At 33.6% G+C, this 19,370-nt stretch overlaps 1 protein-coding gene across 8 annotated transcripts in view; it reads right to left on the reverse strand.

The window, feature by feature from the left end:
* The window catches only part of VPS13B (vacuolar protein sorting 13 homolog B), a 780,541-nt gene that overhangs the window by 336,208 nt on the left and 424,963 nt on the right, over positions 1–19,370 (reverse strand). For all 8 annotated transcript variants that reach the window (XM_070477337.1, XM_070477338.1, XM_020914637.2 and 5 more), the window contains one exon: positions 18,543–18,654. In XM_070477337.1, the coding sequence (XP_070333438.1) occupies positions 18,543–18,654 (112 nt within the window). The remainder of the gene's footprint in view (positions 1–18,542; positions 18,655–19,370) is intronic.

A 19,370-nucleotide genomic window follows, 5' to 3' on the forward strand; every position in this document is an offset into this window, starting at 1 on the left:
CTCAAACACTGAATCATCTCTTTCATGAAAATCAGTCTCTAGGAAGATTATCCAATTATGAAAATAAATATTTTAATGAAAATGAGAGGTGGTTATTTAAAAGAAAATGGCATCCTTAATTATAATAATGCTGCTAGGTATAGTTAATGACCCCATACACTAAGGAAGGTCAAATTTTAATGACCTGGACCACACCAAGGTCACAATTGGTAGCAGAACATTGATCAACATATAAAAGCCACCAAACACATGAAAGGAATTACAGTACATCACACATCAAACATTTTGGCCTGGTGCTTCCTTCCTCTAATCCTGCTGGCAGGAAATGCTCTACATATCCTTTGAGGTGACCATACACATTTAAAAGTGGTCCCTTGTTAAAAAAGCTCTTGGATACTGCAATTTTCTCCAAAGGGAAGAGCAACTTCTGCTCAGCACTGATGCACTACGCTTCTACCTGCAGCACAGAGATGGAGCTCCACTGATGAGGTACTGTAACCGCGTAATCTAATTTCTTCTTCCAAGGGTTAGAAGCATAGAAGATAAACTTGGAAAAATATTTTTTCACGTTTTATATGATATAGTATAGGGCAAGTTGACCCATAAATGTTACAGCTTGAACTATTTTGTTATATGTAAATAAAATTAAATAATATACAAGAAAACATGTTTTGAACAACATCACCTTATAAGTTAGAGATTTTTACCAGAATATAGTTACCATTCTAAGAATAAACTTTAAAAGAATATATTAAGATGCCTATACTTAACTGGAAAATGTACAAATGATTCAGTTACACTATACAAAATGATGGCTGCTAAGTTTCTGAGAATGAATAGTTCCAAATAAAATAATTATATGAAGTTGGAAAAAATTAGTGTACAATTCAGATTGAAGGATAACTTTCCCACAAGGATATCTGTTGTGATAAGAACTAGGATAGGAAAAAAAGCATTTAATTTTTTTATTTTTCTACAGCATAAATATGCTTATAGCATAACAAAATGCTGTTTAATAGAATGACAGGATATTAAGTAATTACTGTATATTTAATCAATATCCATTCTGTCAGCTAATTAAACCAATGACACTGTAATTCATAACTATGCATATTATTCTTTTCCCTAGTTTTTGGATAATTCTTAAAGTTTAGTGGGACTATACCTCAGTTTTATCAGGTGTTATTTAAAATCACCTGGAAATACTGAGGTTGTGTTTCACTGAACATGAGCTCCGTGACTTCTATCCAGAACTTAAATGACTGGAAATCTTTTCAGTGCCAAAGACATTCTCTCCACAGTGTGTTTGATAAGCTGACATGGGACAGGGACTCTTTTCACTGTTGTGTCAGTTTATCAAACCCATACGTGGATGACATTCAATTCAGTTAGAGGACAATAAAGTCCTGGGATACAAATAGTTATTTCTTTTTGAGAAGCAATATACTCTTTACTGTACAAATGCCACAGACATGTATAAATGTATATGACAATCTGTACTAAATAACTGTTGCAATAAATAAAATTCATAGAAATTGGTTCAAAACCTCAGTTATAACCAGAGTTATTAAGCTAAATCCTTGGAATTTGTCTGATGAATATAGGTGCATATTAATAAACATTTTAATATTCACACCTGACACTTTTATTTTTTTCTTATATTCATTAGTGACTTACATGGGAAATATCATAGTGGATGAATATATAATCTGACATTAAGATACAACAAACTGAAGTTAAAAACTGTTTTTTAATTTTGATCAAAATCACATATTTTGAACTGTGATTTGACACTGACTTGACTATGTGAAGTAGATTTACATATGACAAACTATGCTGAGAAAGTATTTTTTACAACTTAATTCATTTTAACATTTAGTTACATCAAAACTGTTCTATGGCTATAGAGATAAGAACAGTGGTTATCTATGGAGTGCAGGATACTGGATGGGCCAGGAAGAGGAAAGTTTCTAGGGTGTTGGGTAGCTGTAACATGGCTACACACATATGCAAAAGTTCATCATGCTGTATACAAATAACTAATGTACTTTCCTGACTATAAGTTGTAACTCAATAAAAAATAAAAAGATAGGGAAAAAAGTTCAAACCAGAAAAAAAAAATAGCTTTGCACTGATTTATTTTGTATCTATTTTCAAAATCAACATTTGTATTTTTCATGACCCTTGTCAATATGGAATGATTTTCAAGTAAGGTTTTGTTCACAGCTCAATGTGAGAAATGACATGCAAGAAAACTATTTCAGACTGAAGAAATACCTTTCTTCCCAACACAGTATGCAGAGTTTCCAAAAAGACAAGTATTTCTAGCATACAAAACAGTTAAAATTATAGTTTACTTCAGGGCAGTGACTTAGTGGACACAGAATAAAAGAAGATATAAAGATAAATGCATGTATTAATAGCTACTGTTTAAATTGGCACTTTAGAAAATAATAGCTTCTTTGTTCCCATGTAAAAATGACAAGGGTTTTGTGGCAGTAGCATCTCATTAGTGGTTAGCAAGTTCTCTTATACAACGTGTAATTTATTATTAGTTCTACATATTAAATGAATGCATAGATGCTTGCTTCCTACCTTGCTTTCTAATTAGCTTCTATATTTGTGAAGGGGATTGGAAGGTATTGGCTGAAAACAGACACTAGTCATGAAAGGGTAAAATGGGTCTTCCTCAAATTGCAGTTACAAAGCCAACACTGCAGTACCATTTACAATATTCTTAAACTCAAAGCTGAGCGAAGACTTTTATCAATCAATCAATCATCTTAGCTCTCCTGTTTAATCCATGTAGGATGTTGAGCAGGTTATACTTGAATAACTATAATAAGCATGTGATGGTTTCTCGGGGGAAAGGACGGGAGGACAGGATAGTTAGGAAGTTTGGGATGGACCTGTGCTTATGGCTATATTTAAAGTGGACAGCCAACAAGGACCTAGTGTACAGCATATGGAATTCTGCTCAACATTATGTGGTAGCCTGGATGGGAGGGGTGTCTGGGGGAGAATGGATACATGTATATGTATGGCTAAATTCCTTTGCTGTTAACCTGAAACTATCACAACATTGCTAAGCAGCCACATTCCAATACAAAAATAAATAAACAAACATTCAGATTACTTTTTAGTTACAGTAACACTTAGCACAATGTTTTACTGTTTTTTAAAGAGCTATCTTATATGTCAGAGGTTCCGGCGAACATTCATCATATCCCAGACACTCACCTGTCTTTAATCCGAGAAGTGTTTAGGTAATAATTTCACATGATGATGTTAGTGTCTCAATTAAAACACATAATCAGGAACGTAAATAAGATATTACATATCCAGTGTACCTTATATAACAAGAATTTATTTAAAATAAGTATAAGATAGATTTTCTAAGTTCACAACGAAAAATTATGATGTAAACCCAAACAAATTCTATTCTGTAGAATTTTTTTCAACATGAATTTCTAGAGGAAAGCATCAAAAATATCAATAAAATGGTTAAATACATTTAATATAACATTCTGAAATGTATGACAGTAGAACTTACAGTCATTTTCAACAATGTTATTGAGGTAGCTTTTGGCAGCAAACAGAAACACATTCATAGAAACCTACATCCTGCTACAGGAAGCCACAAAAGACGCAGTTACTTTGGTGAAGGCCAAATCCAAATCCAAAGCCTTCACACTAGATCAGCTAAAGAACATGACAGGGACTAAAAGTCTGCCAACAGTATTTTCAAACAAAGCTTTCAGGCAAGCTACTCTAAATACCTACTATCCCAATCTCTCTGATTTGCTATAAGGGAGTTACTTGAAACCAACACTATGCATTATAGGATTAGGAACCTAACATCATGAGATATGAAACATACCTTGCCAGAAGCCAACACAATGGTTATTTTGAGAACATTTATATAGAAATAAAATTAGGAAGAAATTAATCATTGGGGAAGGGTGTGGTTTTGTAGAATTTAATCTCTGCAATGTATTTGGAACTATAGTTCACTGTTAAAGTAGATGATAAGACAGGTTTTAAGAGAAATTGTAAAAGCATGTAGTAGAGCAATATCTCATCCTAAACTGCATATTCATCAGGAAAAAAGAAGGGCAATTATTAATATTTCCAGAAAAGCACAATTATTCTGTTTTGAAATAAAGATAATTTTTCAAAGCATAATGTACAACTGTTAATGATGCTAAGCTCATCTGAAGGATCTTAATGTCATGTATGAATTTCTGTAGGTCATATGCTTCAATTATCAATTGTCCAGACCTATATAAATTATTGATGTACACTTGGAAAACAAAATTTAAAAATTAAGTCAATCTCAACCATGAATTTCACTGGTTCTATCAATTTAATGTTAGTTCATTTTGGGAATATTAACCCTTTGAGAAATCAAGATACCCATAAGAAGATTAACAATTATAAACAATATTGTCAAAGTTTTGTATGAAGGAATTGTGTGACTTGCAAATCTACATTTTGAATTATGTCAGGTCTATTTATTTAAAATTTTTAACAAGGTACTTAACTCCTGAGTTTTAGTAAATTATGATTTTAAAAAATCTTAGTATAGTGATTATACATCAAAGTCAATAAAAAATCAGAAGACAATTTGTAGTAGTTAAAAATCAATCTGCTTAGTTTTAACAAGTTTCTAGTAAAGCTTCAATTTAGGAAATATGCACTTTTTTGTGTTGAATGTTTATACTTCTGAAATATTGGTCATAAAGTTCGTTTTTATAAAGAAAGTAAGCTTTTCCCATCAACTAGGTAAGAAGAAAGCATGTTTTTTCATTCTTTCCGTGTTGGTTGCATCAAATCAGGTTCACAGTGAGAAATGGAGATCAACCACTATTGTGCAAGTTGCCCATAAAAAAAGCAATAAAGACACAGGAAACAAATTGTGTATATAATGCTGGAAGAACTCTACTAATACAACTCTTCTAAGAGTAAAAATGAATCAGATCTCCTAACCTTTATATTTCTTTGAAGGTAAAATTCCATGAATTAAACAGCTACACCCAGGGTACACCTGTCAGAAGATTCATTTATAAAAGGTGTCTTTAAAACATTTGCCAAAATCACCATGGATTTTTCATATAATGATGCCTGTGGGCAATTTTTAAGAAAAGGAAATTCTCTGTGGAGAAAAGCTGAAACCCAATACTAGATTCAAATCTATTAAGTACTGAAAGCACTAAAAAGGATTAGCAAATGTCTACAAAAAAGAAATGGTTGAAAAATCCAACAACTGACAAAGTTTATAAAGAGCTATGGGATAAATTAGTCACAGATAAAATCCCATAAGGGACATCAGAAGACCCACAAATATTTATGGCATGAACCAAAAGCTGTATGCAGAAGATCACAAATGTCCAATTAAAAGAAGGATATAGTCTCTCAAGTAAAACATGAAAGTTTAGAAACTTTGTAATTAAAAATACTACAAAAGCAAAGAGTTCTGCTTTTTTGCATTTAAAAATTCTTTTAGTGTACAGAATATTTTGGAAAAGCATAAACTAAATTATTTGTTGAAATCACTAGTTTATTTTTTAAGTCTTTTAGCATAGGTATTAAAAGACTGAACTTTAGACAGTGTGACAGAGCAGTAATAAGGGAGACAACATATGATTTTAAATGGCTTCCAAATTTATATATCAAATTCTATAATCCCTATTTTCAGCTTAAACACTATATTTCTCAATTGTATAGGGTTAGAGAGAAAATGCCCAATTTTGAGAAACCCCATGACATACTTATTCAACTCTGATATAATTTTGGTGAATGAAAAATATCTGTGAACACACAACATGTAGTTTCTTTAAAATAATATAATTAGTTATTTTCTTCAACATAATTAAGGGAAAAATACTAATGTGCAAGAATACTCTGGGTAGAAGAGAGAATTAAAACAAAGAAAAATAGTTTTAACTTATCTCTTTTTCTTTCATAACTTTGGGATAGAACCAGAGTAATCACTAAACTATACTGAGGCAAAAAGAGAAAGATATCTCTTATGAAATAAAAATCATAAAAATACATTACATTTCTTATTTAGCAAATCTATGTTAATATCTGTATCTGGTCATGGTTGACTTCAGAGCTTATAACTGATGTGAGAAAAAACTAATGATCAAAATCATTAGCTAGGTATGCTACTGGGAGCTATTTTCGGTAAAGCAAATGAGTATTAAATACAACCTAATGAGAATTCTTTTAATTTCCAAGTATCCTCAAGACTGAAGACCTCAAAACACTAGGGTTATGAGAGTTTTCATCATAAATTATGGCTCAAATATCTATAATATCAAATTCATCCCAATTTGGAATATTTTACAGAACCTAAGGAAAATGCACTAAAAATTCAACTTGGTACCTGATAGTTTTTTGCAGTTTATTCACCATTAACAAAAATGATGTCAGGAAAAAGAAACTCTACCATGTAAACAGCAATAAAATTTACTAGAATATGAATGTGAAACTTCAAAAAAAATCAACCCTCAAACTTACACTGGGAAACTAGAGTTACTTAAATCAAAGCCAGTCTGTCTTAAACTCAGTTACAGGCAGCAAGATGTATATTGCTAATATACAATGGGAATGGGAACTGGTTTTGGTCTTTACTTTATGTGTGGCTCAAGATAAATTATTTAATATCTACAGACTCAGTTTTTTGTCTTTAAAATACAGACAGTCCTAATACTTGACTCTTAAGGTTACTGTGATGCATAAGCACTGCACGGAATGCATCAAGGAGAATCTTCGACACAAAAAAAACACACATCGTGGTCAGCTATTACTGCGGCTACCACTACTACTTCTGCTGCTGTTGTCACTGTTAGGCTACAGTCATAGAAGGTAGGTAGGTCAGATACTGGTAAAGGAGCCCAGTTTACTTCTAAGTAAAGTGATCATGAAATGTTTAAAAAAGAGAGCAGGATTTAAATGACACATGAAAAGACAGATGTGATTCTTAAAAAAAAAAAAAATAACAATGCTGAACAGAGAAAAAAGATTTTTAAAGTATCTATAACCTCACCAATGTAAAGTTTCATAACAAAAACTCTTTGAAAGGCTAAGCTGCAAGAAAGCTTTATTTCCACAAAGTTGAAAATTCACACATAAACAAGGGCTATAGAAAAGAATACAATAAGCATTACTGGGACATATAAAATATTTAACTTGAACAAGTGTCTTATGTAAGAAAGCAATTAGTGGTAAGATTTGAAGTCTAGGCTGAGGTCAGATCACCAAAGAAGATGCATATTGGGTTAATAGGGATTCTGTCATGTTAAAAATTGAGCACTGTTGACACATGTTAACAGAGCTGCTGTAGTCAAATAATGTTTCAAAGTGGTATGCTAAAGCCAAAAAAGCCTACAACATTTTAATTTACACAGTAGTGCCGAACTGTGAATCACTTGGCCTTTGCAATCCAAACGGTAACAGAGAATACTCAGGCTATACTGATTTCAGTTTCCTTCTGGTTCTGATTTGGTCTTCAAGGACCACCCTAGCAGCTATTGCACTGAAGGAAAACCAGTTTTCCTCTCACATTTTCTCAGGTACAATAAAGTTTTGAAGTCTGGGAAGTCTTGGTCACAATATGTTCTACAAAACTTTTTATGGAACTTTTTAATTATGGAGAATATTGTGTTGGTTAGAGACAAAAAAGTAGTCTTTAAAGAGTCTTTTGATCTATGTCATCTAAAACAGTTAGTTCAGAAACACATACGTGTTTCTGAATACAATGACACTAAAGGATACCCACAAGCAAGTTGCATAACAAACTGTAGAGTACAGACCCATTCTTTAAGACAGAGACAGTCACACACACACAGAGCACAGACACACAAATGGCCTAAAAAAGTCTCGACCTAGCCTTTAACAATGGCAACAGAGTAAAGGAGCAGTCAGAATAAGCCTTGGAATTCCATTTTCTATGCACAGACTTTGGTATTATTTACTTTGAAAACATAAACACTATTACACTTTTATTTTAAAAACTTACTAGTACTAGTTTATTAATAGATTAAAATAAAGGTATTTGATATTATTAAAAACTCATCCTACCAGTTGACTTATAAAATATTTTTAATAATATATTAACTTCTCATATTTTAATTTGATAACAAGATGACCAAACAATGATAAGCTAAATTGTAAACAGTAATTTTTTAAAACTAGGAATATAAAGTTTTTAAAGATACTTAGAATGTATTGAAGACACATATTTTACTTACAGGGCCTCATGAATAATTAACGTTACAGTTTCTATTCTGTTGGCTACTTTAAAAAAAAATCTGAATAGAATTGAAGAACACTATTCTCTATTCTTTCCTATGAAAATTGCAAAACTAAATGGAACTTCTGGAATCATTCTTTCTGCACACAGTAATTTTCAGAAGTCACAGGACAGAACACGTTAAGGACCCTTACGATAAAAATGGGACCATGAAAAAAAGTTCAGGGCATAAATTCATAACTTCTGATATTGCTTATTTCATCAATTTAGGCATTGTGGGGAGTGTTACAGAAAAAGTATAAATTATTAATGTTATCAAATCTATCAGAGCTTTACAATGTAATTTCACTGACTCAAACGACAGGGTTGAGGTTTTAAGCTCCATGGAGGGAGGCACCATAGCTCTACTCAAAAATATATATTTATCACTGGAGTCAAATATCCTGTCGGCACTCAATAAATATCTGTTAAATAACTGAATTAATCAATGCATATTTAATAAATAAATGAACTAATTACTGAATTAATGCATGCAGTCATGTAATGAAATGGCATAAATGTCTCAAGGATCCCTACTGTACTAATGACTTGTATAGAGCTGTTTATTCTACTTCTGATACAGAAAGCTATTTTTGAAAAATTATTTAAAACAAAAATCACATCAGCTACTTACAGAGTATTCAGGATCACAGTCAAATATTTAGAAAAGTCTTAGGAAGAGAATAATATAAATTCAATGTAATTTTTTAATAGCAGTTATACTATAACATGGCTTAAGATTCTGACTGAGACCTATTTTCATTTTTTTAATAAAAAACCAAAATCACTATAATTAATGAGCTGTAGATGATATACCAGCATTTGTGGAACAAAGTTTCTAAAAATATATACATAAACCATTTATACAAGAGTAAGCAAATTTATTAAATTCTTTTAAAATCTTTATTATTAATTCTTAATATACCTAAAGTTACAAAACATTTAGACATTTTAATTATACTTCTTTATAATCTCTATTTTATTTTAATTTCCTTAAATCAGTCTATGAAGGAACACTGCCAGCATAGGTAAATTTGTTTAATGCCTGCCTTTATAATCTCATCCTTAATTGTTCCTCTGTTTCTCTTTTAGTCTGAGACAAGAACTTTAGTCTCCGGAAAAGAGGCTGGGCAAGATAAAGGAAAAATCTTAATGTTAGGCCAGATTGTGTGTGATTCAGAACTTTTGTGTTAAGTCAGGGATATGGTTGAACATCACAGAGAATAAGAAAATCTCATTGGTACTGATAAACCTATTAGAAGGGCAGCAATGGAGATGCAGACATAGACAACAGATCCGTGGACAAGGGGGTAGGGGCAAAGTAGAGGGTAATGTGGAAACATATACACCACCTTATGTAAAAGAGACAGCCCATGGAATCTGCTGTGTGACTCCGGGACCTCAAACCAGGGCTCTGCAATAACCTAGAGGGCTGGGGTGGGGCGGCAGGCGGGGGCGAGGGTCAAGAGGGAGGGGACACATGTATACCTGTGGCCAATGCATGCTGATGTACGGCAGAAACCAATACAGTGCTGTGGAGCGATTATCCTTCAATTAAAAATAAATAAATAAATAAAATCTCAGATTGAGTTGAAAGGAAACTGGGAGATTGGCTTGTCCAGGAAAAAGCAGTTGCAAGCTAGGTAGATCCGTAGGCCAGGAGGAAGCAGGTAAAGAGCATAGACAGTTAAGAAAGTGGCTCAAGACTATACAAAGTTCGGCTTGAACACTGAATAAATAACATGTATGTTCTGCTGTTTTCTAGTGGATCAGATGCTTAAGAAGAATAATAAAGTATGAATTCATATAGGGTGTTAGTAACTTAATAGAAGTTCTACTTTACACTATAACTGAAAGTTTATATAAATTATGAAATTTAAAACAGATTCCACTGAGTGATTCCGTTAGGGAATGGGTAGGAAAGCATGGAGTGGAGGATACTCAGCTTTTGTGGTATCACTTTTCATAATGTTTGAATTTTTAGCATTAAAATGATTAATGTTTCTTAAATCTGTATTTTTTTTAAAAATCCTCTTTGTTAAAAACTTTCAGAAATTGTTGGACCACAAGCTGTGGTCCTTGAAGCAGCACATTAGCATGAGGTAGTATCAGTGTCTTCTCCAATCATCCTTGATAGAAATGTCAAATTTCAAGCCTCATTCAATACCTCTCAAGTCAAAACCCACATTTTAACAAGATCTCCAAGTAATCTATATGGACATTAAATTTAAGAAGCACTGGTCTAACTACATAAATCATAACTCCCTCTAAACCTTTCACGTAGTTGATCAGTCTTCGCTATGTCAGCAGTTGGGTAGCTTAGAACACTCTGAGACAGTTAACATTTTCAACAATAAATTCTTGATCTCCACCCGCCCAGCCTCCCGAAGTAAATTCTCCCTCAGTTTTCCTTCCCTTGGTTAATTTTATCCATCTAGTTGCTTATGCCATACAACTGAATTATCCTTATCTTCTGTCTCAAACCCCATGTGTAATCCATTTGCAAATTCTTTTGGCTCTACCTCTAAATAAAGTATTTCCAAAATCTGACCACTTTGCACCACCTCCACAGCCACAACCAAGGGCCAAACCACCATAATGTCCTGCCAAGATTACTGCAATAGTCAGAGAACCTTGCCCTTCCCTGGCTACAGTCTAACCTTCACATGTTGGCCTGAATTATGTGTCTAAACATAAACTGAATCACACCACTTCTTTGCTCAAACCCTGAGGGTTTCTCATTTGATGAAAAAATCAACTCCTTAATAATCAAAAGAATTCCATATCACACATATATTTGACTCAAATAATAGAAATAATCCTTAACATAACTTCTTTAGAGACAAATATCAAACTCCCATTGGCTTCTTTGAACTTGACTCTGTTTTTGAATACAGATTTCACCTCTTTTGTATATCTTTATGCCCTGCTGGTGAGCTCTTTGTTTCTTTTAGTAGGCTGATACTTGGAAAACAATAAAAGTAAGTATTTAAAAACTGTGCATGTGTGAACTATTTCCCTCCACAACTACATCTCACTCAACATTACAGCCAAAGCCCTCACAATGGCCTAGGAGGCTCCCCCATATGCCTCTCACTTCACAGCCTAGCATGTCCCCAAGCACACACTGCTAGAGCTGCCTCTGGCTTCTCCAGTACACTATTTCAGGGTCTCGTGCTTTCTCAGTGAGATGTCCTCTGATTAGGCCATGCTGTCCACCTCTAGTTTCCTACTTCCTATCTTCTTCCTTGTTAGATTGCCTCAATAAGCACTTCTTATAGTTAATATACCTGCATATTTATTTATTTTTAACTGTCTCTCTGGGCTTCCCTGGTGGTACAACAGTCACACATGACTTAGAAACCAAACAACTGTCTCTCTCCTTCATTAAATTTAGTAGCAGGGAGTTTTGTTTTCCACACTGATTTATACTCAATACTTAGAATAGTGCCTGATGCACAGTAGGCTCCTAATAAAACATTTATTAGATAATGAAAAGTGAATATGAAAGTTTAGTCGCTCAGTCCTGTCTGATTCTTTGTGACCCCATGGACTGTAGCCTACCAGGCTCCCCTGTTCATGGGATTTTCTAGGCAAGAGTACTGGAGTGGGTTGCTAATGGCTTGTGAACAAACAGTCCCCGGGTCTCCTGCACTGCAGGCAGATTCTATACTGAGTCACCAGGGAAGTCCCATTCATTATTAGACTTATATAATTTGAAAGATCTTAATAACATTGAGCTGCAGTTAGTGTCATTATCATATCCAATGATTTAATCATTCTAGCTCTGTTCTTAGCTTCAGAAAGAATGACACAAATAGGCCAAGTATTTGAAGCCTGACACCATGGCCACTACGGGTTTTCTCATCTTCAAATTTAAGATCTTTGATTATTTCAGTATTACTGTTTCCTTCAAAGGTAACATGTGCTTTTATCTATGTATATACATTTTACTAGCTGAATTTAAGATTTTCTCAAACTTCACAAAAGACAAAGGCATCTCATCTCTCCTGCGATCTGTGTTAGGCCTTGAAACCTGTTGGGAGAGAAAGACATCTTGCATTCTCTCTCTTCTTGCTCAGCATCCTGTCTCAGTCCATCACGGAGGGTCTCTTTATCTAGTCTCTTTGATTTTCAGTCATTTGAACATGCTTCTAAGTGTAGTTTTCTTTGCATTTATTTTTGCTTGGATTGAGGATAGCCTTCTTGGGTCTGCTGGTTAACGATTCTTGATAAATTTGGAGGAGTCACAAGGTCTATCTCTTTAATTCTTCCTTTTATTCCATTCAATCTTTCTTCTACTTTCTTTTACTTCTTGTACTCTCTTTACACATATCTTAGACCATCTGACTATTCCACATGGTTTCCCTTTTATTCTCTTTCATGCTCTTTTTTCTTTTCTATCCCTTCCCTCCTCTCTCTCTGTGCTTCAATTTGGATACTTTGTCTGAAACTATCTCCAAGTCTACTAATCCTTTCTTTTACTTTGTCCATCTGGTATTAGGGCTATCCAAGGAGTTCTTAATTTCAGATACTATATTATTCAGTTTTGGAATTTACTTTAAATAGAGCTCATGTCTATGAAATCTTCCATCTTTTCAACATATTTCTTTATAGTATTAATAAGAATTATTTCAAACTTCTACTTACTTCAAATCTCAGTCATTGTGGGTCTTTTTCTACTAGCTAAATTTTCTCCTAATAATGGGTCAAATCTTCCTGATTTTTTGGTATCTTTTTTCTTTTTTTTAAAACATATCAGATACCACGTATAAAGACTATGGAAATATAAGTCAATGTTATTTTCGCCCAGAGAAGGCATATTTTTTCCCATAAGGCAGCATGGATAAGGAATGGATCATTTCTGTCTGGTCTTTGGGGTTGGTTTGCAACTCCAACTAAACTTAATTCACCTTCCATTTCAAATGTCTCAAGGGTGACATGTCCTGTATTTCATATGGACCTCCCTACAGTGTTGCACTGTTCAATAGAAATATAATACAAACCATAATCAGAGCCACCAATCTAAATTAAAAAATGCTGGTGGTCACACTGAAAAAAGGATTTAAAAAAATAGTGGAAATAGTTGTAATAATATATTTAACTCAATATATCTAAAATATGATCATTGCAATATATATATACTTGATATAAAGATTATTACTGAGATATTTTAGTTTACATTAATTTGTCAAAATCCTCTGTATTTTGTATACTTATAGAATATTTCAATTTGGATTACCACATTTCAAAAGCAGAATAGCCACATGTAGTCAGTGGCTACTGTATTGAACAGTGCATCTCTAGCGTGGCTCTGACTTTTAAGGAATGTGAAACTTTGAGAAAGTCAATTTCTTCTTGCCGGCTCCCCTTCTGCATTTGACACACATAAAAAGCACCACAGAGAACTTTCTGTATGTTTGAGGCTCCTCCAGATTCCAATACATCACTTCAGCCTACATGACATAAATGTCCCTTCATTTCTCCTTCCCACAACAAAATCTCTCTGCTCGTAGCCAGACAAGGCAAATAATTTCAGAGCTGAAAAGAGCACCCAGTGTCCACTCACCTAGAAAAGGTGTTTTTCTCTCTGAAATGTAAGTCCTCTGGACCTTTCTGTGACATCAATTTTTTTTTCTTAAATTAGTTTTATTAAGATATAATTGGCATCCCATAAATTTTATCTTTTTGAAGTGTACAATTCAGTGTTTTAGTTTGCATACTCTTTTACTCATTATATATCACTCACTGTACATCACTACCAACTGATACTAGAAGATTGCTATCATCTCCCCCCCGCAAAAAAAAGTCCTATACCCATTAGCAGTTATTCTTTTTCCCCTCCTAGCTAACACTATTCTAAATTTTGATCTGTATGTATTTGTCTACTCTAGAAATTTCATATAGATGGAATCATAAAATATGTGACTTTTAGATGCTTGGCTTCTTCATTTTGCATGTTGTGAAGATTGATCCATGATATAGCATGTACTTCACCCCTTTCCATGGCAAAATAATATTCTATTTTATGGGCATAACACATTATGTTTAGCCATTCATCAGGTGATGAACCTTTGAGTAGTCCTGATGTGTTAGTTATTATGAATAGTGCTGCTATGAAACTGGTGTGCATGCTTTTGTGATGGACATATATCTCAATTCTCTTCAGTACCTACACAGGAGTTAACTTCCTGCATCACATGGTAACTCTATGTTTAACCTTATAAGGAACTGCCAAATAGTTTTTCACAGTAACTGCACCATTTTACATTTCCCCTAGAAATATACCAGGGTTCCAATTTTTCCACCTGTGTTGCCTTTTTGATTATAAGCATGCTAGTGGATGCCATTTTGACTTGAATTTCCCTTAAAACTAAATAGGCTGAACATCTTTATATGTGCTTATTAGCCATGTTTATATATTCTTTGGATATATATTCAAGTACACTGCTCATTTTTAAATTGTACTATCCTTCAATTATTGAGCTATAAGAGTTTTTTTTTTTCCCATTTGTTTTTATTAGTTGGAGGCTAGTTACTTTACAATATTGTAGTGGTTTTTGCCATACATTGACATGAATCAGCCATGGATTTACATGTGTTCCCCATCCCGATCCCCCCTCCCACCTCCCTCTCCATCCCATCCCTCTGGGTCTTCCCAGTGCACCAGCCCTGAGCACTTGTCTCATGCATCCAACCTGGGCTGGTGATCTGTTTCACCCTTCATAGTATACTTGTTTCAATGCTATTCTCTCAGAACATCCCACCCTCGCCTTCTCCCATCTAAGAGTTCTTTATATATTCTCTCCCATTCTGTGGATTATCACATTCTTGACAGAGTCCTTTGAACCATGGAAATTTATAATTTTGGTAGAGTTCATTTTATCTTTTTTCTTTTTTCCCTTATGCTTTTGATGTCATTTTAAAGAAACTATTATCTAATCAAAGGTCACAGAGATTTACTCTTAGTTTCAGAATTTTAGCTCAATTTTACATTTCTGATCCTTTTGGCTTAATTTTTGTACACAGTGTTAGGTAAGAATCCAACTTCATGTGGATATTCAGATATCTAAGGACCATTTGTTGAAAAAAGTATTCTTTACCACTGAGTTGTCTTGGCTCCTTTATCAAAAACCAACTGACAGTAAATGTGGTAGATGGTTTATTTCTCGACTCTCAATTCTGTTCATTGGTCTAGGTATCCTATTTTCATACCAGTACTCCACTAGCTTGATTACTGTTGTTTTGTCATACGTTTTGAAATCTAGCAGTGAGAGTCCTTCAACTTAGTTGTTTTTGAAGACTGTTTTGGCTATTTGGAGTCCCCTGAAATTCCATATGAATTATTTCCTTATAGATTTTAGAAACTTTGCCAATTTCTACAAAGAAGCTAGCTGGAATTTTGATGTGGATCATATTGAATCTGCAGATCAGTTTGAGAAGTATTGACATCTAACAATATTAAGTGTTTAGATAAATGTACTTGGGCTCTAATTCTGTGTATTTAGATCTTCTCTAGTTTCTTTCAACAATGTTCTGTAGTTTTCAGAGTATAAGTTTTCTGATTCTTCTGGTAAATTTATTTGTAAGGATTTAATTCTTTTTGATGATATTATGAAGGGCACAGTTTTCTTACTTTCACTTTTGGATAGTTCTTTGCTTATTGCTATTGTGAACTGATATTTACATAGTTGTTTCTTGGTGTTCAGGACTGATTTTAAGACCCGCTGGGAATACCAAAATCCAGAGACACCCAAGTCCATTAGTCAGCCCTCCACATCCATGGTTCTGTATCTCAGATTCAACCAACCATGAGCTGTGTGGTAATGTATTTACTACTGGAAAAAATCCACATATTTTGAACCTATTGCTCAAGGGTTAACGATATACTGATTTTTTTTTTTAAATCTTGCAACTTTCTTGAACTAGTTTATTTGCCCAAAAGTTTCCCAGATAATGCCTTAGGATTTTCCATATATAAGCTCATGTCATCACAAAAAGATACAGTTTTTTTCTTTCTTACCATCTGGATGCTTTTTATTTCATTTTCCTGCCTAACTTCCCTGGCTTCAACCTCTAATACAATGCTACATAGAAGTGAAGTCTTGCTCCTGATATTAAGGGGAGAGCACCCAGTTTTTGATTATGAACTGTATTAGCTGTGGGGTTTTTTACAGAAGCCATTTATCACATTAAAGAAGTTAGAAAAAACTAGACAGAAGAAACACAAAAGGCAGATTAAAAGAAAGAGGAAGTAAAAACATATGGGAAGGGAGCAGGAGAATGAAATTGCTAAATCACATAATCAGGGGAGGGACTAAAGGATGAATTTAAAAATAACTGAAGAGGATTCTAAGATAGATTCTGAAATGCTCTGCCACTGAAGCATATGCTTTTGGAAAAATACATAAAAATTCTGTGTGCCTTGGTTTTGTCAATTAGAAAAAGAAAATAAGGGCATTTATTCTAGAAACATAAAATAGCCATTATATACTTTCTGTGTACATATTTTTACATACTTTCTGTGAGGCAGGATGTGAGGCACTGAAGATCTAAAGAGATAATGTGCATTTTAAACTTAATTTACTTTTTGGCATTATAATTCTATATGCCATAAAATAAGTCAGACTATTAACATAGTGCACAGGGAAGGAAGTGAGATATAGGGAACGAAGGCAGAAAATAAAGAAAAGAAAGAAAATATGTGAAAAGAGAAAACAGGTAAAGAATGAAGAAAAATACAGAAAGGGAATGAAAGGTTAGGTCTAAAAAAGAAAATCAAGAAGTAAGGAGAGAGACTGAAGGGAAAAAATGTTCAAGAAGGACAAAGGGGAGGAAACGATGAATCAGGAAGAGGAGAGTCACATCTTCATAAATGACGGCCGGAGAGCCAGAAAGGAGAATGGGTAGAGGAGGAGAGGAAGTATAATACCTTTAGTGGCTCACTTTATTGATGGTGACAGGGTCTTTTAATAAGAAACATATTTCTTTCACCAAAAGTAAAGTAGAAAACTCTTTGAGGACCACTTACTTCTGAAGTGGAAAAGAAAAGATAAATATACCTGATAGCATTTCCAAATGTTAGAAAATTAAATTGCTTTCACCCACAAAGGATTCTACTGTAATCCTTTCTCTAGATACTGAGGAAGTCAAAGCATGAGTGGTGATCTTGGCTCTGTCATTACTTGACTAGGGACAATGATTCTTTGGGCTCCTCAGTTTCCTATCTATAAAAAAGGAAACTAGATTAGATGATTCCTAAAGCCTACTATAAGCTGCCAGAAAAAAAGTAATACAAGAAAGTAAGCAAGATATAGAATTCAAAGGCAAAAAAAAAAAAAAATCAAACTTAATAACAGAAAAAATTGAGAAAACAAAATCCATAGGTCCACTTAAAGTAAAAATAGCTTTCACCCTCTAGGGTGGTAAATGCATTATAAAAATTACAATCTTTCCTAGCAGTAACATTTACTGGAGAACAGTAGAAATGTAATTCTTGTAAGAGTAAGAGAATATAACATCTGAAAAACAGACCGGCAGGAAAAATAAGACACTTGTTCATCTGTATTTCTGTGACTTTTCTCACTTGGTATTATTTGCAACTGTACTTTTGTGTTTGGCAGCTGTGCCAACTTCAGTACGAATGATATATTATTTTTATCATGCTGATTACATGTGTTCACCAGTTTAGTTGTCTGTATATGCTTGGTGTGGTTTGCAAATACTCAGTGACAAAATCCAGAGCATGGCATTTTCACAGAAAGTGTTTACTGTGAAATTTCTCCTTAGAAGTTTGCTTTTCTTTACAGCTTTGATCCATATGACATGCACAGTCCTAAATTTCAAATAATGGCTTATAGTTAAATTAAGAAAATGCTTCAGTGTGATACAATATGACTACACTAAGATGTGGTAGTTCTAGAGAAGACCTCATTTTCTCATGTGATTAGAGATTTGGTCAAATTTAAAGTCTGCTAAAATTTTCCAAACTGTGCTTCTTCAGTTTTATGGTGACTTGGTACTTACATTCTGTTATTCATCAACACTTCACAGAAATACTTGATTTGTCTGAATGAATTTAAAAACCCACAACTGAAGAAAATCAGAAAAACCTGGTTTTAAATATCAAAAGATCCTGAATGAAAAGTATTTTTGCAGGCCGCACTAAGCAAGTTTTATTGATCAGTGTATTTCTTTGCAGTATGAAACTGTTGCAAAATTGGACATAAGAAAATTAACTTACTGGTAAATATCTTTCCTGAGGACAGATCTGCCAAGGGGATTGTCAGCCTGGGGAGCCATAGCGACAGAGCCAATCTTCAGAACCATGGTATCTTCCTTTGCTGTCTGATTAACTGTAACGAAAAAAATAGATTCATGAGGAAACAGTAGATCTGTGTGCAACTTCATATAAAGGAGAAATTTTTGAAGAATGGGATAGACACACATTAAGACCATAAATGAGGACATGAAAAAATTTGCTTAAAATAAAAATATTTAACGCTCTGTCCACTGTTTTGTTTATATCCCAATAAGTAGTTCTCTGCACAGACAATTGAAAATGGCAATGGAAAAATTCACCCAACATGAAAACATGTGATATTAATTATATGTAAGTAATACTGAAGTAGTATATTTATCTAATTTCATGATGTGATACTACTACATTTTTCTCTCAAGTGATTTTCAACCCTGGGTTTTCAACACTGTACTGTTGTTTACAAATACATTAAAGGATATCAGAAAGTCAGTAACAAATTCTCACAGTTGTTTGAATTTACATAATTGTACTAATATAACACACATATACATACGAACACACAAAAGCACTTTAAGCTGTAACATGTCAGCTGAGTGGCTGCAACAGTAAATAAAGAAAAAACCCAAGTAACTGATTAATATATAAGGACATTTCAACTTGCTATTCTAGGCATTTTTTTATGTTAATGATTTCTACTGTGGAAATGCTTGAGAAATAGTAATTTCACAGCTGTGTAAAAGTCTTATTTCCCAATGGAACCTAAAACTAAGGTAAGCATTCTCAGAAAACAAGAAAAGGTAAAAGGGTATA

This window comes from Odocoileus virginianus, chromosome 15, assembly GCF_023699985.2.
Source record: "Odocoileus virginianus isolate 20LAN1187 ecotype Illinois chromosome 15, Ovbor_1.2, whole genome shotgun sequence".
NCBI classification, from domain to species: Eukaryota; Metazoa; Chordata; class Mammalia; order Artiodactyla; family Cervidae; genus Odocoileus; species Odocoileus virginianus.